At 40.7% G+C, this 23,446-nt stretch overlaps 2 protein-coding genes across 4 annotated transcripts in view; one reads left to right on the top strand and one right to left on the bottom strand.

Annotated features, from left to right (window-relative positions):
- METTL14 (methyltransferase 14, N6-adenosine-methyltransferase non-catalytic subunit) overlaps positions 1-2,558 on the top strand; it is a 57,150-nt gene extending 54,592 nt beyond the window's left edge. The window contains exons 13-14 of one of the 2 annotated variants that reach the window (XM_030863973.2): positions 266-466; positions 902-2,558. The gene's annotated coding sequence lies outside the window, so the exon portion shown is untranslated. Of the gene's footprint in view, positions 1-265; positions 467-595 lie in introns of both variants that reach the window. The other variant, XM_060298996.1, reaches the window with a different exon arrangement.
- SEC24D (SEC24 homolog D, COPII coat complex component) overlaps positions 1-23,446 on the bottom strand; it is a 108,717-nt gene that overhangs the window by 1,457 nt on the left and 83,814 nt on the right. For both annotated transcript variants that reach the window (XM_030863968.3, XM_030863970.3), the window contains exons 14-22: positions 16,038-16,154; positions 14,859-15,029; positions 13,739-13,835; positions 13,461-13,606; positions 12,329-12,467; positions 11,419-11,537; positions 6,068-6,247; positions 3,601-3,792; positions 2,549-2,638 (exon numbers count right to left, since the gene is read on the bottom strand). In XM_030863968.3, the coding sequence (XP_030719828.1) occupies positions 2,549-2,638; positions 3,601-3,792; positions 6,068-6,247; positions 11,419-11,537; positions 12,329-12,467; positions 13,461-13,606; positions 13,739-13,835; positions 14,859-15,029; positions 16,038-16,154 (1,251 nt within the window). The remainder of the gene's footprint in view (positions 1-2,548; positions 2,639-3,600; positions 3,793-6,067; positions 6,248-11,418; positions 11,538-12,328; positions 12,468-13,460; positions 13,607-13,738; positions 13,836-14,858; positions 15,030-16,037; positions 16,155-23,446) is intronic.

Raw genomic sequence — 23,446 nt, 5'->3', positions numbered from 1 at the left:
ATATTCAGAACAATTTTTACACTGATTACATGTGGAAATGATAATATTTTGGATATACCAGGTTAATAAAATCCATTATCAAAATGGATTTTTTACATTTGAATTGTGGCTACTACCAAGTATAGAATTGCATGTGCAGCTTACATTATTGGACGGTGCTGCTCTAGAGGAAGAGGCACGTGGAGAAGAAACCCAGAAGAGGGTAGTCCGTCATGAATACTCTGAGCCCTTCTACTTACTGCCTCCTTACTCACTCCTGTTTCAGGAATTCAGAGCAGATGATCAGAACAAATTTGATATCTGTTGAGCCATGAGCGTGGTTAATGGAGCCACACATGCAAATCACTGTCTCCACCTGCCTCCTGTATAATTCAGAAGAGCCAGGACATCATCTTACTTCCTTTCACGTGCGGAATCACCCAAAGGACCTGCAGCTACTAGCTTCACGCCAGCTGCAGCGAGGAAGGTTTGTTACATATTGGCTGGGAGGGCCCAGCCCTCCCTACTGCTGCTTTATATAGGCTTTTTTTTTAAATCAAGTAGAATAGTGTTGTCAACATGGCTTGCTTTTTTTCCTTTGTGTTATTTTGGCCAGGGCCTTAGGCTGATAAACTCTGAACCAACCCTGAACTAATAATAATAATATAACAACTGCTGCTACCATTACAAGCCAGCTAATTCCATGTGGATATGGACACGTGTGATGTCTTGGCCTGTCAGTGCCAAGCCCTGGGAGCTGACACTGGAACAGCTGTGTGGATAGTCATATTCCACTCTGACATGGGGAAAGAAACGAACCCCTTCATGGAAACATCTCCAAAGGAGTTTAAGATGTGCATCCTGGTGAGCCTGAAACCAAGGCACTTTTCTCTTTTCTTGTGTTTTCTCCACCTTTCACCAGGTAACACTAAGACCTCTGCCATTGTCCATTACCGGCAACAGCAATGTGGGTCCAGCCTCATTGTGGGTCCAAAACCTCAACATTTTGATTTTCATGTGGTACTCACTGTAAAACCTTCTCTGATGAATGCATCTGGCCATCATGTGAAGTGGGAAATAGAATGGGGAATGAATTTCGGCCTTGGGGGAAACTCAACTATAAGGTAAAGTAATTAATATCCTGCTCTACCACTTGAGTCTCTACAAAGTTGGACCACCCAGCACTTGTTGGTGGAAGGTCTCAGGGAATTGCATTTATAGAAGTGTGGGATATGCTGTCTTGACATGCTAGTGGTCTTCTCCTCAAGGGGATTTTCAGATGATACCCTGAAAATGTCAAGGATTTTACAAACAACAGATAAGTTTGCCACTGGTACATAAAAAAATCTGATTAAGTATTCAAGCTAAAATTATTTTATTACACAATTGCTTATATTTTATTTACATATCATATTTGGAGCTTACCCCAGATATTTTAATAACCAAAGCTGACATGACCTTGATAAGGAGTTACTGGAGCAGGTGGGAGAAAGCAGAGGAGAGGAAAGGGTTTTTTTTCCCCCTGGAAGGAGGGGCTACTGAGCACAAGGATGATCCCCATGTTTAGTTTGGCCTCTTCTCTGCAAATGGGGTCAACTGTGGAGATGCAGTTGTTGCTGCTGGGACAAAGGTGGATCATCCTTGCTGTGCATTCTGAGTACCAGCGGTCTTTAATTTGTGTTTCATAAGACCCTAAGATTTCATTACATGTCTCCAGGGTGTTCAGAGAGTGAAGAACATGTTTATTTTGAACCTTCTCTGCCATCTCTAGGTCCTGTCCTAAAACTGAACCCAAGTAGTGATGTAAAAACAGTTCTGGAAAGGTTGTCCTTTCCAGAGATTATAGAGATTATAAAGCTCTATATTAGTTCAAATTTCCTAAGTTCTACCCAAAGTTGATATTTGCATGCGTGAGTATCAATGGTAAAGATTGTTGACGTAAACTGATATCACATTTATGTTTCAGGGGAAAAATAGCCCCATAATATCCTGGCTCCTATAGAGGCCTGCCTTCAGGTGAGTGTCCTGTACCTCTGCAGGAAGTAGTACAGTAATAGACCACTGTCATCTGTACATTCCAAACTCCAGGAGATTCTAATATTGAGCTTGAGAAGGAAGACAGAGGCGAGTACATGGGATTTAGCGACAAGGCATAATTTTCCTGAGATACAGACATTTTAAACTCCTCCTCAAACTCAAAAAGGAGTCCTTAGACGGACTAGAATAGCAAAACTTTTCAGAGATAATAAATCAAAAATTATAAAATCCAAATATAACAAATGTTCTAAGTAATTTTAAGCACTGATGGAAAAATCATTTCAAAGCCTGTTAATATTATCAATTGTTTCTAAGTTAATACTTAGTAAGATGACCCATGGTTAACCCATGGTGATAGCTGTTTATTTTTATATGTTTGTGATTGACAAGTAGGTAGATATACTTAGAGGTTAATGTGAGTTTTCTATCAAAAAATCATGTTATAAAAATATAGGACATGCATTTTAAAAGTTTGTAAGGAAATTTTTTAAAAAAGACTTGAAAAAGGAAAAAAATAAAATCTCATTCTTACCTTCATTGAATATGGCCGCTTTTGTTGGATAATACCCATTATCATTCTGAGTGTTTGTGAGTATGGGTTTCCCAGCTCAGGCAATGATGTCTAAATTTAAGAAATTCAAGTTTAAGTTTCAGTACAATTTCTGACATTTAGATAGAAGCAGAATGAGATTACTAGAATGTTAAAGTTAAAAAACATCTTTCTAAACCATATACTGAACTCTTGGCTTAGTTCATTTACCTAAAAACCAAAAATATGAAAAAATGTACTAAAAATTATTCATATGTATCAGCATGCATTTCCACCAATGAACTCTCTTTTGAAAATAAAAATCCTTCCCTGGAACTTGACACATGTATATCACTGAAATGACACAAAGGGTGTTATGTTTTTTTACAAAGGATGTCTTTAATCCCTTTGCAAGATGGATATTTCAAGGCTATGTTGTGTGAGAAAAGGACACACTTTATTCCTTCAGCGGATCAGTTGCAGGACCCTGAGGCATTACCCCATTTGGAAAATGCTATCCAAATACCACTGTTTCAACATTAAAATAAACCACCAAATGTGATTTCTCAAAGGGAATGTGGCCTCTTAGATTTCCCTGAAATCTGGTTCATGGTGAACAAAAGATAACACCCAGCTGCATGTGGCCCCTGGGCGATGTGAAAGATCTGGACTTAGATTTCCTCCATTAAGACAGTAAAATGCTAATGCTTACTTCTAAGCAAGAAGACACCAAGAGCTAATAGATCATCTTTGAGTTAGCCATTGAAAAAGTGAATTAGAACATTTTACCACAAAGTCACAAGTCTCAGGAAAAGATCATGGCCAATATTTTTCATAGGAGTTGTTAAAAAAAAAAAAAAGCAGGAAATTCATTACTTATATTCACATTCCACTCCCTCTGTGTATTCTTTGACATTAAGACTATTAAGATCTTTTTATTTAAAAAAAACACATAAGTATACTACATATGTATGTCTCAAAGTGCCAACTGCCTCTAAAAAGAAAGCAACTAAGGATTTGTATATTACTACAAAACAAAGAAAAAATATACTTACTATATCTGTGTTGACATGTGCAAAAGATGGCACGTTAAATATTCCTTGGATGAGTTCTGGTGGGCTACTTACTCCCAACCATAAGAACATGTTCACACCATTAGCCAATAGGAATATTCCTTCTTCTGAAAGACGGCTCTCAGAGCAACGAATAGCAGCAGGTAATGTTGTACTCTTGACATCTAATGTGTGCTATGCAGGCAAAGGCAAGAGAGTTAGAAACTCCCTCTTTCTTCCCTTCCTTCCTTCCTCTCTTTTCCCCTCCCTCCCTCCCTCCTTTCTTCCCTTCCTTCCAGTACATATTTAATGAGTTCCTACTCTCTACTAGTCCTATCTACTACTATCCTACTAGTCATTAGACAATAATCCCTGCCTTGTACAGCTAACCATTTTGTAGAGGGAAGAAGAGACAACAAATAATCTAAGTTAAATATATAGAAATTCAGGTGGTGTTAAGAGTTATGAAGAAAAGAAGCAGGAAAGTGGGATAGGGCACGTCCACGGTGGCAGTGTTACAGTTTTAAATAGGGGAGCCCAGGAAGGCTTGTTGAAAAGATAACTTTTGAGTAAAGACCTGAGGGCATGAGTGGAGGGCCATGGGGATATCTGGGGAAGAGCATTCAGATGGAGGGAACAGCTGGTGCAGAGGTCCTGAGGCAAGAGCTTATCTGGGATGTTCAAGCAAGGAGGCCAGTGTGGCTGGAGTGGAGTGAGAAAGGGGAGAGTAATAAGATGAGTCAGACAGAAGGGAGGGCAGAGTAGCACAGGCAGCACTGGGCCAGGGCAGTAAGAACTTTGGCTTTTACTGAAATGCGAAATCCTGGAGTGTTCTGAGTAGCGGAGGGACGTGAACTGACAATTATTTTAACAGGATCACTCTAACTTCTGTGCCAAAAACAGACTGGAGGGGCAAGCAAGGAGACTTGTTAGGAGGGATTGCCGTGGTCCACAGGAGAGGTGATTATGCTTGAGTCTGGGTGGTGACATATGGGGGTGAAAAGTGGTCAGCCTCTGGATAATCTTGGAAAGGAGAGCTGACATGTTTGCTGATGGATGAGATGGGGTGGATGAGGAAGAAAGCAGCCATGGGTGACTGCAGGACGCTGGTCCTGAAGAACTGGAAGGAGGGAGGGGTGATAAATGGAGATGGGGAAGACTGCAGGAGAAGCAGGCGTGGGAGGCCCAGTCAGGACTCAGTTTAAGATGCCCGTTAACACGCTCACGGAGAGATGCTCAGGAGGCTCCAGGCACAGACACGTCCACGGTTCAGGGCAGCGGTACTGCTGGAGATAGGAACTTGGGAACCATCAGTATAGAAATGTTGCTGAGAGCATAGGTAAGACCCCCCCAAGGGATTAAGTGTAGATAGACAGGAGAAGCTTCCCTGGACTGAGCTCCGGGGTACTTGAACAGGGAAAACAGGGTAAACTAGCAAAGGAAGCAGGAGAGAAACTGGGACAAACCAAGTGAAGAGGGTGTTTCCAGAGGGAGAAAACTGTGTCAGATGCTGTGGACAAGTCAGAAAAGAGAAGGACTGCCCACTGGATTTAGCAAGGCGATTTTAGTGGAGTGGTGATGTTCATGTCCCTAAGAGTTCTAGTTTCTCTGGCACATAGCTGATAATCCAATTTTATATGAAAATCAATTGTTAACAATTTACATCTAACATTCATATTGATTGAAAGGATCAATAGCTTTTTATTTCCAACTTAATTTAACTCTCCAATTGCACTGAGAGCCTGGGTATGAGTTTGGATACAGGAGTTAGAAATAAGCCATCAGCCTTCCCCCCTTTTATCCCCTCAATTATAACTTGTTAGGTCTCAGGGGAAGGAGTCTAGTCAGAGAGTACAAGGGCATTCACGACATCAAGGATTACCTTTAAATAAGTAGAATACATTGCCAAGTAAACACTCTGAGGACAAGGACAGTTCCTTCCGTGTACAGTGTAGGTAGCCTCAAATATATGTTGATTTGTAAACCCCTGATAGCATTTGCTTAAGACTAATCATAGCCATTCTGATTAAATGTGGTGACTTAGACATTCATGTACTGTCAAAAAACAGATAACGTGTGCACGTGAAATCCCGTATACACACGTATCAGTTGCCTTTCATGCCGTAAGGCTGGATTTCTTCAACTACTTGTTGACTCACTTTTCAACCTGCCTATTCAACTGAAGATTACCAATTTGGGAATGAGGAAGGAAAAGCAGTCATCTGAAGGATTCCGTGAAGAACTCCTCAGGTCCGCCCACCACCCACACGGACCCCGAGCGCAGGTTGAAGCGCATGCGCAGCTCGCCCAGAGCCCCGGCTCTCAGGCCCACGCTACGCGTTGTGAAGCCATACGTGACTCGTAAGTTTCTTGTTAAGAACGAAATATTTCAGACATAACATATGGGAAAAGGCAAAATATGATTCCCTTCCAGACTCCTCTAGGAAATGCACCAGCGCAGTGTGCTTACTATTGGCCGAAGCTGTGGGTAGAAGAAAAGCTGAGAGTCGGCCACACCCATGGTCATGACCAGCTGCCTCTGGTAGGCCCGCTCATCCGTTGAGATCTCTGGTCTGCTGAGCAGCACACAGTTTTTTAACAAACAGTTCATGTACACTGGCAGTACTTTCATGGAATCTGGTAAAATAAGCTGGAAGAGAGAGACATTAGTTTCAGATGCTTGGTCTTTACCGAAAATCAACACCTGCAGCACTTTACCTGTAAAATAGAAAGGTTTGCTGTTGAGATTGTGGAGAGGATTAAATGGTAACCCACGTAAAGCACCTAGAGCACAGAAACTGGCACAGAGTAGGTACTGAGAGCGCGGCAGGTGGTTTTATTTTCTCTAGTGCTCTAGCAGCTTGGTGTAGTGCTTATCAGCACAACTCACGGCCGGCAGTGCCGTCCCAGCGCTGCCTCTCACCTGCTGTGTGACACTGAGCAAATTCCTTACCCTCTCTTTCCCCCGGTTTTCTCTTCTAAAAAAGGAATAATAGCCCCTCTACTTCATGATCATGGGGTTGCTACGAGGATTAAATTATTTCTAATTTGTGAAGCACTTACAATAGTGCTGAACAGATAGTATCATATACATGTTTATTAAATAAAATGAAATAAACAAGTTATTTCCTAATCTGTATTACCAGCTTCTACCTCTTGAGTTCAAGAACAGCATTTCCAACTGTCCACGAGATATCTCTTCCTCTCTGCTCTTCATGCATCTGTTAGTCATAGACTCATCAGACATTGAATGAGTGCCACCACGTCACAGGTTCTATCAAAGTATCAAGGATCTACAGAGGAATGAGGCATAGTCCACATGCAAGATGTCTAATGTCTACTGGGGATGATATAGAAAATAAACCATAATAAGGAAATTGCAATACCATATGTAGAAAATAAAACAGGAAGTGCTTCATGAATTTATTAGCTGCGTAACTACTGTATGCTAACGAAAACTCAAAACTCCTACAATTCCACAAACATACAAACATGTTCTTCCTGTTATGGTTCCTATTTTAGATACTAGAACTACCAGATGAACCCTAATGTCACTTTTTCTTTACCTTCAATTAGTACATGAATTCTTTCTATTCTACATTTATAATCCACCTGTACCTTCCTCTCCATCCTCTCTTTGGCTCATGTGACCTCATTCTGACTTCATTCTAACCACCTCAAAGTACATACCATAAAGTGACGCTCCAAATAACACAATTAAACAGTTCTAGAAACACAACCTGATGGGTGAAAAAACTACAAATAATTTGTAATTTGTAAAATTACAAGTAATTTGCCTGTGTGTTTAACCTTCTTCCCAACTCAATTTTATAAATATGGCTAAGAATCAAGATCGAATGATCTGAGTGTCACTTCCTTCCATTTAACAGTAGGTCAATGGACAACGAAATATCCAAAAAATAAAGTATATATAGGAGATAATGATAATCTGCAAATAGAAATATCTGGTCTATAAATTCATGATTTCTTTTTAGCTTTCTATCTTAATGATGAAAAAGAATATATACTTTTCAGAATCCATACCAAAAAGGAAATTTCCCTCAGGGCTCTGTAAGGATTTATTCCTCAACTTAAATCCCTTTATCACAGGTCTCTTCTCATGATCTATTAAGTAAGGAATGTGTAAACAGAACTTACTTCACTGGTTCAGGAAAACATATTTCAGAACAATCCTACTTTGTAGTTAGTTTTCCCTCTCAACTTTTATCTCCTTTCAAAGAACCAAAGACAGTTAAATAAATTTATGTTTCCTCATATGAGGAAAAGCTCTTCTTGTAATTTGCTCTCTAGCATAAATTTTTTTTCTTTTTTTAGGTTGAGGAATAATCACTGTTCAACATTATATTAGTTTCAGGTATATATCGTGATAATTCATGTTTGTATATACTGTGAAATAGTGACCACTATAAATCTAGTTAATATCATCACTGTACAAAATTACAGAATCTTTTCTTGTAATGAGAACTGTTAACACCTGCTCTCTTAGCAGCTATCAAATATGCAGTTCAGTGTTATTATCTACAGTCCCCATGCTGTACATTACTTCCCCAGGACTTATTTATGTTATAACTGGAAGTCTGTACCTTTTGAGCCCCTTCAACCATTTTGCCCACCCTCCACCCCCCACCCCCCACCCCCCAGGCCTCTGGCAATCACCATTCTGATCTCAGTATCTATGAGCTTGGTTTCTGTTTGTTTTTTAGATTCTACATACAAATGAGATCATATGGTATTTGTCTTTCTCTGACTTCTTTCACTTATTTAGCGTAAAGTATTTTTATTTGACAACGTATGGTACTGGAGTATGTTTTCAGCCAAGGAAAATTAGGATTAAAAAAAAAAAAGAAAAAAAAATATTATCCAAAGGTATAGGACACAGATCATGGTCATATTCCAGAGCCATGTGTCTCCAATACTGTTTCGGGGCTAATTACCAGTTAGGCATCTTAGATGTTATGGATTAAGAATGTTCTTAGATTCCCATAGAGAAGCATATATGTACAGTTTTTTAATATCGTCTTGCAGTTCACTGGTTGCTGCTCATTAATCAGGTCATATTAAGACAGTTTAGAAATTTGTTGTCCTGAAAACCACAAAGAGGCCCATGATGACACTATCAGGACTAAAAAGTCTCATTAGAGGAGACTGGATTATAGAGGGCAGGGGGAAGAGAACAGAGGAGGTAAGAAGGAAATTTTATTATAAAGAAGAAAAATGGAGTTAGAGTGAAAGAAAACAGAGAGACAGTCTTAGTGTTTTTGAGGTGGGGAAGAAAATGTGGCAACAGATCAGCAATTAAAACCTTTCCCCACCTCCTTGATCCTCTCCATAAATAATGAAATTATTCTCAGGGAGAAAAAGTGTGAGTGAGGAAGGAGTGGAAATTCATGAATCCACAGTTTAATTGAATTTGGAGAATTCTCCACTTTGGGTTTTGAAGTAACAGATGTGGTAATGAAAAAAACTATTACTTTGCAGTTAAGTTCATGTGACTTGCCTCTTAAAGTCAGTGTACTCCCATATGATGTAATATATTTAAGTTCAGAACAGTAAGTTGTTAGATTTAATGAAAAAGAATCTACATTGCTTATGTAAACTTAAAAATTTGTTTTAATGTTGTTTTTAATTATAGGTCTTAACCCAGCATCTATCCTGTGACCACCCCCCCCCCCCCAAGGTGTGTGTCTCCTTAAATTTTACACCTTAAGCACCTCTTCTGCATCAACCTAGTCCTGGCCCTGGCAATTCAGTAAAAGCATATCTCCTGAGGTCCAGTATCATATAATCCAAGTATATAGGTCCTTAACAGTCTTGCTTTGATCAAGGAAACTGGGCTCTATAGTAAAACAGTGCAATTCCTTTACGAATTTCTCCATGGAAATTATTTCTTGCAAGTGAACTATGGAAAACCACCAAATTTGAAGTTACATTCTCTGAGGAGAACCTTAAGTCCAGCCATTCTGTTTTTAAATAATGGTATATTTTAATATATTATCGTTATTAACAGTTTTATAATCTCTACATTTTCCCCACTCCATGATGGATAATCCTAGGTTAAAGGTACACTTGAAATGTGCTAATGGAGAAAGAAAAATCTCCAAAAGAACAGGAATAATCTTTATCCATTTTTTCAGAAAAAAAATTGTCATCATAATGTTGTTACTCCAGAAACAATTCAACTGCAAACAGATGATCTAGTAGTAGAGTCAAATCTTTTAACTTTAAACCAGCAGCAACCGACCAGTTTCATTTCTTCCCTTAATAGGCAACAGATCTTTGACTTAAGGTCTCTGAATCCAGTTGTTTTAACATTAGCAAATAAACTTCCTGAGAGGACACTAACTGTACCTGTTCTTCTTCAACAATCCTTCCGAAGTATGAGACACTCCAGAGACAGAGTATGGAAACACTCCATGTTTCCAGAGCTCCAAAACAAGTAGTAAAACTGGGGAGTAAAGTGGTCTTGGTTGGACTATATCCAGGTGCACCTGGGGGGCTTTGTATAAAGTAAACACGTGTGCTCTGAAACAGGACTGATACTGGAATTTACTGGAGTGGCAAGTCCTCTGAATAATAAAGAGAACTGACTTACACAGATTTAAGAGTTGCTTTTGTGATTATCAACAGGAGATGAAAGAATGGATGGCCACTCTCCGGACAGCACAGAAAGGAATTTTTGTGAGAAGTCCAAGCTAATAACTATGTTTGTTTTAATTTCCTTCTTTACCCAGATTATGAATTTGGCCCCCAGATGTATCTGCACTATCGCTGCTGCTGAAGGGTTGCTTTGGGTGGGGTTTCAGATGTCACTGTCCACAAGGAATTAACCAGAAAGTTTTCCCATCTGTTGCTTACTGCCGTCTCTTTAATCCAAATTCTATACTCAGATATTCAATACATAACTATGAAAAATGGCATCTAGCTTTGATGGGGAAGAATATGAAAAAGAAAACAGATGCAAAAATAAATGTGGACAAGAGGTTCTACCTTTTCTTTTTGCTTTTTTTTGTGTTTTGTTTTCACAAGAGAGAGGTTTATTTAAAGGATCTTCTAAAATTTCAAATTACTAGATGAGAGAGACAATTTTTTCAAAACTCTTCATACCTATTATTAACTTTTAAATATAAAGAACTCCAAAATTTATAAATTTTATTTGTTTATAAAAGAGGGGCTTCCCTGGTGGCGCAGTGGTTGAGAGTCCGCCTGCCGATGCAGGGCACACGGGTTCGTGCCCCGGTCTGGGAAGATCCCACGTGCCGCGGAGCGGCTGGGCCCGTGAGCCATGGCCGCTGAGCCTGCGCGTCGGAGCCTGTGCTCCACAACGGGAGAGGCCACAACAGTGAGAGGCCCGCGTACCGCAAAAAAAAAAAAAAAAAAAAAAAAAAAATATATATATAAATGAATCATTACTGCCATTAGTTCATGTCAACTTTGATTGTTAATAAATGTCCAAAAAGTATTTAAGCACCGACATTTCATAACTCTATATCCATCTTCATCCATGCAAAAGATAACCCCATTTATATTGACATTTCTTACATATAACATGCTTTTGTTTATAAATAATGTAGTGACCCTCAACACGTTTTTGGGTTCATGCATCTTGTAAAGCCACTAAGCATTTTAATGTTGCTATAAATAAACCATAGTCCCCCAAAAATGGCATTGTCAATCTTGGTTGTATGGTTTACTATACAGCATCTAAGTGCCTGGAACATCATAAGCCTTTACTAGCAGAACGCTGAATGAACAAGTAGGTGTTTGTAACACTTCAGCACCTGAGGACAGCAGGTAACTTACCTGGCTGGCTGCAGACGGACTAGCACAATTCTTCCGGTAACAGGCCAACACGTGGGCGGTCTGATTAACCAGAATTTCCCTGATGACCTTCAAAGGCTGGTGTAGAACTGCTTTAAAAGCTACTTGCACAAAACAGTGAAAAGGGCATCAAAGGTTTAGCTCAGAAATTGATCCCTTCAAATAATAATAAAAAAAATTGCTCTTCAGACCACTCAGCAAGGGATAACAGCATTTAAAAATGTTCACGCCATGTGTTAATGCTCTCCTCTTGACTAATTATAATTTAGCAAATGAAGAACAATAGCCTACCTACAACAATAGGCAGGTAATTGGTCCAGAATTTTCCTCAGAATATTAGAAACAGAACTCTGCACACACACAGAAAAGAAAGACCAGTTTACTATCTCCTGATGTTCTGAATTCTCATGGGCTGGATTGCTCTTTCTTCTAAACCTTAGTGTAGCATTTCAATTGGGGTTTGGAGCAGGGAGGGGAGAAGCAGCCAGAAAACTCCACCTCAGGCCCCTACCACTTCCTAATTATCTTGGTATGGATAAGCAAATTCAGTCTCACGCGAGGGACCATCTTCTATTATCCTCATGTCCCAGAGGGCACACTCATACCATAATGAGTCTTAAGTTATCACCTTCCTCAATTTCAACTCAGTCCCCCTGGGAAAGAAACTTTAAACAAAACTGGATAGCACGGCCCGACTCACTGCTGTCCTTGTTAGTCTAGAGTTAGAAATGCTGATTATTCTCCTTCACCCTTTGCTTTTACAAATTCTGAATTTACCCACCGAAAGTCTGCACTACCGCAGGACCTGTCAGCTACTAACTCGATTGACCAACGAGGCCTGCCTGCATTACCAGGCAAGGTATACTGCACCCCAGAATTAGCAAAGTGTTACCTGACTTGGCAAAGAAGTTGATAAGGGCATCAGTCTCGCAGCTCTTATAGAGATCAGCCAGCTGGGAGCTGCAGTTCAAGCCCAGATTGTGAATCCGAAGTCTTCTCTGCCCGCTGACAGTCGTGTAAAGCACGGCACACTGCAGAGGCAACATGGAGGGCACATGTTTTTCTGGTTAACATATTCACCCAAGCTAGCCTGACCTTATTTACATTTACAGAACAGTGTGTACAGCCAAAAGACCTCTAAACTTTCCTACAGGATTTTTTCTATTATTGCTAAAGACTGAACAACAACACATAAGGGAGGAATAATGACCAGTCATACACTGGGTTCTCATGTAGCATTTCACTGGTTTAAACTTAATAGGGCTGTTCACATGCAAATAACTGTGTGCATTTCCACAACTAGTCTACATTTCGTAGCTCAGATTTTATTACCAGGGATCCAGGTCCAGAAATAATACCTTCATGTTCTCATAGTCCTCCTCAAGGCTCACTTCGATTAAAAATGGACAACTAGCTTTGGTGAGGTACTTAGGTTTTATACTAATAATATATGCATACATTTCAAAAATGCAAACAAGTAACCATTTCCCCAAATAGGTGTGATTTTAAAATAAACATTAGAGTTTTTCCTCAACTTGATGCCAGTCTCTCTCCTTTCTTTGAGGTTGATGCTCGTGTCTGAAAACTATGACCATTAGAATTTCTCCTGTTTTAATTCAAAGTCTCCATGGCTTCTAGTTAATCTTATTTGCTACAAAGCCAAATCCTATCGTTACTTGCTTCTGTTATGATAACACGTCTCAGCAATGGTGTCCCGCACACGGCAGTCAGGAATGCAGCAAACCAGTGAGTGAGTGGGTACTGATGCCTGTCATTCTGACCTCAAGTCTGCGGGGCTCTCATGCAAAGACATACATAATGGTTACTTCACATAAATAGCATATATGAATCAGTATGGAGAATACACCACAGAGTGCTCTAATCTAGTGACTTTTGCCTTTGGAGAAATGGAGTTGAATTTCTTTATGGAGAGACTAACACAGTTGATGGCCCTGGACTCTCCCCCACTGATCACTGTCAGTAACAAACTACAAAGCAAAAGATGGGAAGACATTTTAGATCACCTGGATTAAGGCTCCACTGTCTTCACTGAGTTTGTCATCATGCTTGAACTCCACAGTCACTGCCTTGTCACAGTCAATGGCTGCCATCTCTACATCGGTGGTATTGTTCATATAGATGCCACCAAAGAAGTCAGTGGCTCTGAAACCTAAGGATGAGGGAAAAGGGAAATTTTGCTTCTCCTTATTTTACAGTTACTTTCTTTGTTGGCCTGTTAATGAGTTTGAAGAGGAAACAATTACACAACAGAGACCTGAAAAATAATAAAAACGAGACGTACCTGTGCTGGTACGAACCCTCATAATAGCATCAAATCCTATTTTCTTCTCAATATCATTTCTGAGGTCATTCAAAAATTGTTGGCTGTCCAAGTGCACCTAAAAAATAAAGTATGATCACGCCCACCAGGTGGCGGCAAAATACTTAAAATAACAATTCTTTTTTAAACAAATCTTGATTAAAACCTACTTTATCCAGAAATCTCAGAAAGGGTTCTGAAAGCTTTTTCAGTGTCATTTCATTTATAATCTTTGGTCTTATCAAATCCCTCATCTAGTTCCTAATATAAATATGTAGCTAGGCAATGAAAAATAACTGCTTTCATCAAAATACAACTAGATGATGAACACTGTCATTTATGTTGGGGGAACACTCGTTCCCCCTCCATGTTTCCCTCTGGAGGTACGTAACTTAGAGGTGCCCCCCAACCTCTTCTCCTCAGGGGAGGACAGGTGACTTATCCAATTTCTAAGCTTGGGAAAAGGAACTGGGCAGGCGTAGCTCGGCCTCTTCCACATCTTCTTTCTGGGGAAGCAGCCTGCCTGCAGGAAGCACACGCTTCCTGGCCCTCAGTACAGCAGCAGGAGGCAGGAGTCCGCAGGAGACGCTTTTGTCTGTGCCGCCTCGTGCCTCGGTGTAAAGTTTGTCTCACTGGGGAAAGCGCTAGCAAGCCCGCTTGCCCACAGACCTAGGTCCGTTCCAGGGCTGGCGTTCTGATCGTCTCTTGACTCTGTCTCTCAGTTCAGGCTTGGAGGGGGCGGGGGGAGTATCATGAACTGACCCGCCCCATATCATAACACTTTAAAACAAATATATAGTCACTTTTAAAAACAGTACCTTAAATATATTTAATATAAAATACCAAGATTTTATATTAAATATATTTCCCCCCAACATGGAAGCTTAACATTGACATTCAACTCTGAGGCTGAATGAGTCAATCTGTGGCCATACCTTAGGGAGCAGGCAAGCAATTCCTAACCATCTGTCCATCCTTTTCCATCGGACCTAGAATTTACATTTGTCGGCTGCCCACAAGGGGGCACAGCTTTCTCACAGATCTAAGCACCAAAAGTAAACCAGCAGTGGAAAACCGAGGCAAACAAATTGCTGGCCTTTACCTGGAAATTGTTGTACTTGTAGAGGGTTCCTCCCGTGAGCTGAGGCACGAGACCCAAGGAGGCCACGTCCACGTACTGACTGGGGAAGAGGAAGAGCGTCACGCAGCAGCCGTGAGCCACGCAGTCCTTGGCTAGAGGGTCGTAGACATTTGTCTGGGGCTGGAAAAGGATCTGAAGAAAAAGATACACAAAGGGAAAAAAGAAAACCACGTAATGTTTCTGGTTTCTGTTTTTAATTTCTATTGAATTCTCACTGAAGTTTTTTTTTTTTTTTTTTTTTGCGGTACACGGGCCTCTCACTGTTGTGGCCTCTCGTGTTGCGGAGCACAGGCTCCGGACGCACAGGCTCAGCGGCCATGGCTCACGGGCCCAGCCACTCTGCGGCATGTGGGATCTTCCCGGACCGGGGCATGAACCCGTGTCCCCTGCATCGGCAGGCGGACTCTCAACCACTGCGCCACCAGGGAAGCCCCTCACTGAAGTTTTTTAAATGAATTTTTTTTCCCAGTTAAATGCATAAGAAGTGAGCCGTGATAATCATCAGTGCAGAGGCCATGTGTCGAGCACCCTGTGCGCCAGGCGTGTGCCGTGTTTAATACACGTATGTGCGCAATGTTATCTGATCCTCCGACAGCTCTAAGGAAGCTGATGTTTAGTCCTCCCTTTGACAGACCGAGATGAGGCAACTTGCTTGGTGTCACGTGGCCGCGGCTGGATGCTTACCTCACGGTTTATCCTTTCCCCCGACTTGTCCCCACGGCTACACTGCCAGAGAGGGTCTGAGCAAAGCATACTTTGAGCCCCAGGCACGTCTACTTCATGCCTCGGGAGTGCTGTCATACGGGACCGTCCACTACATTCGCCCTCTACCTTTATCTTCTTTCTGCATTTCCCCCCATTTCTTCCATTCCCCTAATAGTCTTATTACTCAGTCTCTTACACAGATTATACATGAAAAAAGCTTGAGACCTTATCTTATGTCAGACATCAGTTTTTCTAGGAATATACAATTTCCTAAATTATTTACAATTCAAAATTTTCCTACAAAATACAATGTCCTGGATTTATACATTACATGTAGCTTCTCCCCCTTTCCTATACAAAGCACACACTCCCTCTCCCTTTATTCCATCTTAAGAACTGACATATGGGCTTCAAAGGGCAACTGTTTACAAATACCTTCTCTTTGTCCGTATTAATCAGTTTTTTGTCGTCTCTATTTTTGAGCTTCCCTGGTGCTTCCGCAGTTGGCAAGGAGGAATGGAAGATGAACAGCTTCCCGGGACAGTCAGCTGCCTGGGGGGAAAAAAAAAAGAGTCTTGGGTGGGAAGTTTTATTTTAAGGGACTCAGGAAAGTAAAATATAAGCACTTTCTATGAGCCAAGCACTGTACACATCTCATTAATACTCACAGTAACCTTGTGTCTTCTATCGATTGGAAAACTGAGGCTCAGGGAGGCTAAGTGATTTGCCTAAAGTCACACAAGTTATAAACGAAGGGGCCAATTTTTTTTTTTTTGGGCCACACTGTGCGGCTTGCAGGATCTTAGTTCCCTGATCAGGGATCGCACCCGGGCCCACAGCAGTGAAAGCACCAGGTCCTAACCACTGGACCACCAGGAAATTCCCCAAAGAGTCAATGTATAAATGTAGGTCTCTATACCATGATGCTTTAAACACCTATTAAAATGATGTGTCCAGGTAAAAATACTTTCTCATTTAGCCAACAGTAGTCTTTCAGGACCAGGTAAATCCCCTGATGATAGGATTCCCAGGATCATGATGTAATACAAGCTCTTCTTTGAAATCATTAGTAAACAGATTAAACCTGAAGGGGTACTTCAAGGAAGAATGCACAAGAATGCAGCGGTGGTGTGGCAACAGCAGACACAAGGAATCAGCTATCAGGCAAGATGACAAAAGGAAAAAATGCGGGATCAACATCACACTATCTGTAGTCCCTGGGAAGCAACAACAAGCCCAGGGAGGCTCCATGAAAGTCAAATCAGCATTAAAAATATTTAAAATCTCATTTAGGGAGCTAAGAAGTAACGTACAAGAAAAATTTACTGAAATTAAATGATGCAGTATATTGCTCCTCTCCCATCTTGCCTCTCTCCAAACCATCCAGGCACACTGTTGCCTTGAAATAATTTCAAGGCAACTGTTCTGATCACATAGGTGACTTTTCTCCTCAAGACTCCTGAAGGCTTTCCATTACAGGATAAAGTCCACATTCCTTTATTTGGGTGGGAGCAGGAAGGCCGGGAAACAGTGAGATGTGTTGCTACCAACGTTCCTTCGCTGTGCGCAGCTCTGCACCAGACCCTTTGCGCACATCTCTTATGTAATCCTCACAACCTGGTGACAAAGGTAGTATTGTCTGCATGTTAAGGATAGGAAAACTGAGGCCCATCCAATCTGGCGAGGTCACACAGCCTGTGAACAACAGTTTTGAGGCCCTTTGGAGTTTAGTCTGAATCTGCCTTTCCAGTCTAATCTCGCCCCTGACCATCCCCTGCACTGGAAGTTGCAGCCACACAACCTTCTTGCTTTCCTGGAACACACCACGTGCTTTACACACCTCCGTATTTGTTCCCTCTGCCTGGAATCCATCTTTCCTTTTCCTTGGCCTGGAGCTGTTGTTTGCACACTTGTGTGCCTGGGTCAGCTGCAAGATGTGAAGTCATTTGCTACTAATAATAAGGTACTTGGGTTTGTGAATAAGTTCCTTAAAAAACAAATGAAGAGAATTCAAGGCTAGCCCTGTCTTAATGTGTCTCACCGAGTGACACTGTGATATGCTTTGTGGAGTGGGTCCCAGCTGACACCCTGGGGAGGGTGTGTAACCCATGCCCCATCTTGTCTTTGCTGTGTGGCCAGTAGTGAGCCGTGACTTTATTGTTGCCCAAGTCTTTTACCGCAAATTACTGATACATAACAGCATTAATAAGAAGGAAGGCAAGGCTGAATGAAGAGCACGGACAGTTACGGACCCTCCATGTGTATACACACCACATAGGAGAAAGATGTATTCAACACTTTGGCCAACAAAGACAGTAGTTCCAATGACCAAATCCAAGTAAAAGTTCCAGTAATATTGATAATAACACGTTAAATATTTTGCAATTCTATGACTAAATTTTTTTCATTTCTATCACTTTTATAAAAGTACTTTTAATTTTAATCCAAGTAGCAGAAAAGGTATAAAACTTTTCTTAAAAGTCTATCTTTTCCCTGACTTTTCATGCCTCGCCTGCCCAATTCCCCTAAAGAATTCATTGTCAAAAATTCTTCTATCGGGCTTCCCTGGTGGCGCAGTGGTTGAGAGTCCGCCTGCCGATGCAGGGGACACGGGTTCGTGTCCCGGTCTGGGAAGATCCCACATGCCGCGGAGCGGCTGGGCCCGTGAGCCATGGCCGCTGAGCCTGAGCGTCCAGAGCCTGTGCTTCGCAACGGGAGAGGCCACAACAGTGAGAGGCCCGCGTACCGCAAAAAAATAAAAAATAAAAAATAAAAAATTCTTCTATCATCTAGATCTTCTGTACTCACAGACGCACTGTAACTTTATACCACAGTAGTTAAAAGCATGGGTCCTAGTTCCTAACTGCATGGGTTAGAATCCCAGCCATTTTATCAGCTAAGTGACACTGGGAAAAATATTTAACTTCTCTAAGCCTCAGCTACCTAATTATATGATGCAGGAAAAACAGTAACTACAAAATATTGTTGAGAGAATTCAATGACCCAGGACATGGTGTTAATCATAATTACACATACATGATTGCCTAGTTAATATTACCTATGGAGTAAAACTCTGAAGGAAAAAAAAAGTACAATATTGAAAAAAATAAAGAAGCCCTATTTATCTTTTTTCCTTATATAATGGCTATTAATTTCAGATTTATTATTTCATTAATCACATCCTTATAAAATCTTTTATGAGTAGCAATAAAAGAAAGAGCTCCTATGGCATTATATGCTTTATAATCCCTACAAAATTTATGTTTTTACCAAAATCTGATTGTGCCCACATAAGTGCATCATGTAGGGTTAGACGAATGACATGTCATTCTTATTATGGTGGAAACAGGTTGAGAAAGGCTGGCCTGGAGAACCCATTGTTTGAAATTCAGCTCCGATGTCCTTTCCTCTGAGAGATGTGTTATTATCCCCCTCAGCAGAGCTGGTTGCCTCTACCTCTATGTCCCTACTCTGCTTTGTAAATAAGCCTTTTCTAGAATTAATGACACTGTGTTACAACTTTAGGTATTCTACTGTCTTCCATGGATCACAGGCTCCATGAAAAAGGAAGGACCTTGATTTTTCTACAATGTATTTCTCCAAGGCCCCTGCCCAGGGTCTGGTACCTTTCGCTCTATAGATGTTCCGTACATTTTTGTGGAAGGAATGTTGTGATGCATCGTCTTGAATCCAAATTTAAGCATATATTAAGACAACTGAAACATAAATTCCCCCCACCTAATGATATATTTGAAGCATAACCACTAAAGGCCATTTCCCTCCAACATTTTGCCAAACTCTATTTATCTAGTTTTATGGGGGAAGTAAGAGCTAACTCAGAAAACTGTTCTAAGGCCAACTTAAAAGACAATGCCAGAAATTCACATATAGTTGAGTTATGAGTGTCAGATTTTGAAAGAGATGCAGATTTTGGAAGACTATATGGAAAAAAAGACACTAGGAGTACAAGAGGCTGTGGACACGGAAGCATGTACAACAGAAAATAAGGAATGGAAACCTTTAGTTGGATAGTTCAAGGGATTTTGAGAAAGTATGCATCAGAAGTTACCAAACAGTCCCTCTTTATCTTTGTGACAAATTAGCACATGTTTCATGTTAGTTTTTGTCTACTCTCTTCCTTTGCTTCAAAAAGTTTATTACAACTAATTATATATAGATTTTACTTGGCATCTAGCTGATAGAAAGTAGAGCTATAATTCAAATGGGGGAGTCCAGTTCTAAAATGTCTCCACTTGGACACAAATAAGAAACATTGCACTCTGATGCTCTCTCAGTTTCTCCTCCCCTCCACAGAGAATGAGACTCTCAGCTCCGGCCTCCCGTGCAGAACACCCTGAGCTCCTCGGCTGACCTGCTACGGTCCCGGACTTCCCAAAGTTACTCTTTGCTCTCCTCCCCCACCCCCTTTATTTTTGGGAACATAAGCAATGAACATCACACATGGTATTACAGAGTTACATCTCTTCTACACTATGAGCAACTTAGAAGCAGGGACAGTAGTCCTCACATTGTCTTAACAAAACACAGGCATTTAATCAATCTTTGTTGATTGAAAGAATAAGTGAATGAATGATGTGGTCTCTTCAGTATTTAGATATTACCCTGCAAATTCTCAAAAGTGTTAGCTCTTACCTAATAATGACTTCAGGCAAGAATTTTAGTACCCTGTATATGTTATACAAATTTAAGTCTTACTGATTTTTAGCCACACGGGACCTGAAAAGATGATGAGATGATGTGACGGTCACAGGCAGCTAAGCTATCATACACACATCAGACATTTACACACGTCAGACATTTACACACACACACACACTTTTATCTTATTTGGAATTTTTTTTCCTTCATCCAAACCTGATAAAGTTGCTACGAGGGAGAAAGTATCGAATTGTACTACAGCAGTGTCTGCTCTTATACAACGAATTATAATCACCCCGAATCTTCTTGGAAGATGCAGAAGAAACCTTTTTCATTAAGGTTATTTATGGCAATGGTCTATTTATACAAAAAAGTTTTGAGGAAACAGATGATTAAAGGTACCTATATAATAGAAATGCTAAGGCAAATGTAAAGAACTGGAAATCACTAAGAAGGTCAGGGAAAAGAAATCGTTATATTAGAATATCTACCCTAAGTAGTATCTTAGTAGTTAAAGCTAAAAGAAACATTATGCGTTAGACTGCTTAGAGCAACCGGCTCTAGGAAACCAGCTAGCGAATCTTTCTACATGTAAGAGACTGAATCATGCAATAAGGTCTCCAGTTAATGTTCTACACAAGAAAGAACTTTCTTCATAGTGTTCTTTCTTAATTTAACCATTAATTAACAGCTTAGGGCAAGACATTAAATCATAGTTAAACAGAAGCGTTCTTAGTGCAGGTGTAATGTGAAGTTGTACGGGTCAGGTATGCAATTTTCTCGTGAGTTAACTTAATGTAAGGATATTCCAAGAGATGGCAGAATGAATAACAATTCTTTATGCTGGTGGTTCCCAAATATGGATAATCAGCAGAGCAAGCTGGGGAGCTAATGAATCAGGCAGGATCTCTGGAAGTGGGGCCAGAGATCTGCATTTGAAAAAAGTACCCGCCCTTTAATACGTGACTCCACGACTTGGGGCATGCCTGCCTTCCCGGTCTTCTGCAGCCGTGGAGTCTGTGTGAAGACGGGCTGGGAGAGCGATCTGCCAGCAGGCACAGGGCAGTAAGCACCACTAACATTATGTCCAACAGTGTCATTTTATAAAGGTAGCTTCTTATCTTCATATAAAGACAGTTCTTGGGGCTTCCCTGGTGGCGCAGTGGTTAAGAATCCGCCTGCCAATGCAGGGGACACGGGTTTGAGCCCTGGTCTGGGAAGATCCCACATGCCGCGGAGCAACTAAGCCTGTGCGCCACAACTACTGAGCCTGCGCTCTAGAGCCTGCGAGCCACAACTACTGAACACGTGTAACGCAACTACTGAAGCCCGCGCACCTAGAGCCCGTGCTCCACAACAAGAGAAGCCACCGCAATGAGAAGCCTGCACACTGCAATGAAGAGTAGCCCCCGCTATCCGCAACTAGAGAAAGCCCGCGCGCGGCAACAAGGACCCAACGCGGCCAAAAATAAATAAATAAAATAAATTTATAAAAGAAAAAAAGCTATAAAAAAAGTTCTTTACCTTCTCTAAAGGGAGTTCATTCTACTTTGTAAGAATAATGCTACTTATTTACTTTGATATTTGTAAAGTTATTCTGATTATATTTAGATATTAGTTTCTTCTCATCTTTAAACTTCAGTGTAAAAGTACATGCTACTCTAACATTAAAAATTGAAAGTATAACAAAAAATAACATGCAAAAGACATGAAAGTAGATTGACTGAAATGCACTGGCCTCTGGCAAACGACAGGCAGCTGAGAACACTGACAGTGCAGTTATCATGGTACTGAGCAACCTCGAAGAACATCATGCTGAATAAGAACACAGTGGTTTTCAGTCATGTGTCACAATATCACATTTTAGATACGTGGAATGCATGTACACAAGGTGCTTTATATATTTTTTCTTTCAAGGCTGCTATGCAGCCTCTAGACCTCTTGTGGACTGCCAGTGTGGAACCCACTGTGACAAGACAGTATTTGCTCCCTTTTAGAAACGATATATTCGTTTGAGCTGGGATTCTGGATGCATGTTTTAATGAAGCCTGTATATTCTTTCATGGATGAAGCTTCCTGTGTGTGTGTGTGTGTGTGTGCGCGCACGCATGTGCCTATCTGTCTTCTTTAAAATTTATTTACTAGCAACTAAAGAAGAGCCATGCCGCACTCTTCTTTCCACTCTACTGTCTTAACTAATGAGTTATTGGCTTATGAATATCCACTCCTCTTTCACGCATGAGCACGTGAATACAATGTTACTCCCAGTACTAACTTCTCAGAGTAGAAAGACTTGTAGCATCATATATAACTTATCACGTATCAGGAAATTTACATATGAATTTCTAGACACCTTAATGGAGGAGAGAACAACAACAGTTGCAAAACTCTTTCAAATTGAAACAGAAGATATTAGTCTTTAGCAATGTGGAATAAAATAGAAATTCCCAAGTCTTTCTGTAGTCCAAACAAGGATCACTGCTGGCTTCCACGGGATGAAACTCAACATCTCCAAATCGCTTTCTGATGTAAAATTTATCTTTAATTTTATGTTAAATTAACTTGTATTGAGACTTTTTGAGGGATATCTACGAGTCTTTGATCCCGTAAGTGAACACTCTGAAGACCAAAGAACCCAGGCAAGAATCACTATGCTGGATCCAGACTATAATGTTGGGTCATAAAATTTACGTGTAAGTATTTCACAAACTTAATTCTGCAGGGTTGTTGTTGCTGTTTGTTATTACTGCTAGCCATTTTATCTTAAAAAATAATTCAAATGTAACTTTAATAATAAAATTTAAAAATCAATTTTAGGAACTAGCTGTCTGGGCCAAAGTGGTTTGACTCTTGTGCTAAGGTAATAATGATTAAGAGTAAGCACTTTCCAACCATTCTGCCTTCCTCAGATTAATGTCGTTATTACTATGAAAACGACCAGAGTCCCTTGGGCTCAGCTTCCCAACCAGGGAGTCAGCCAACCCCACTCTGCTTCTGGCATTCAGCAAGGCCCCAGGCAGCATTCACTTCTGTCACTGAATGTGACGACCTTGCCCTTGCATGTTTGAAAACCCCAAGGAAGGAGAGAGATGGAGATTTTTCTTTTCATATCTGGTGGTTCAGATATTGTTGAAATAATTTAAAAATAGATCATATAAAGTTCACATAAAAGCCAAAAGGAGGAG

This window comes from Globicephala melas, chromosome 5 (genome assembly GCF_963455315.2).
Source record: "Globicephala melas chromosome 5, mGloMel1.2, whole genome shotgun sequence".
In the NCBI taxonomy this organism is placed as follows: Eukaryota; Metazoa; Chordata; class Mammalia; order Artiodactyla; family Delphinidae; genus Globicephala; species Globicephala melas.
This window is presented reverse-complemented; position numbering and strand designations above follow the sequence as displayed.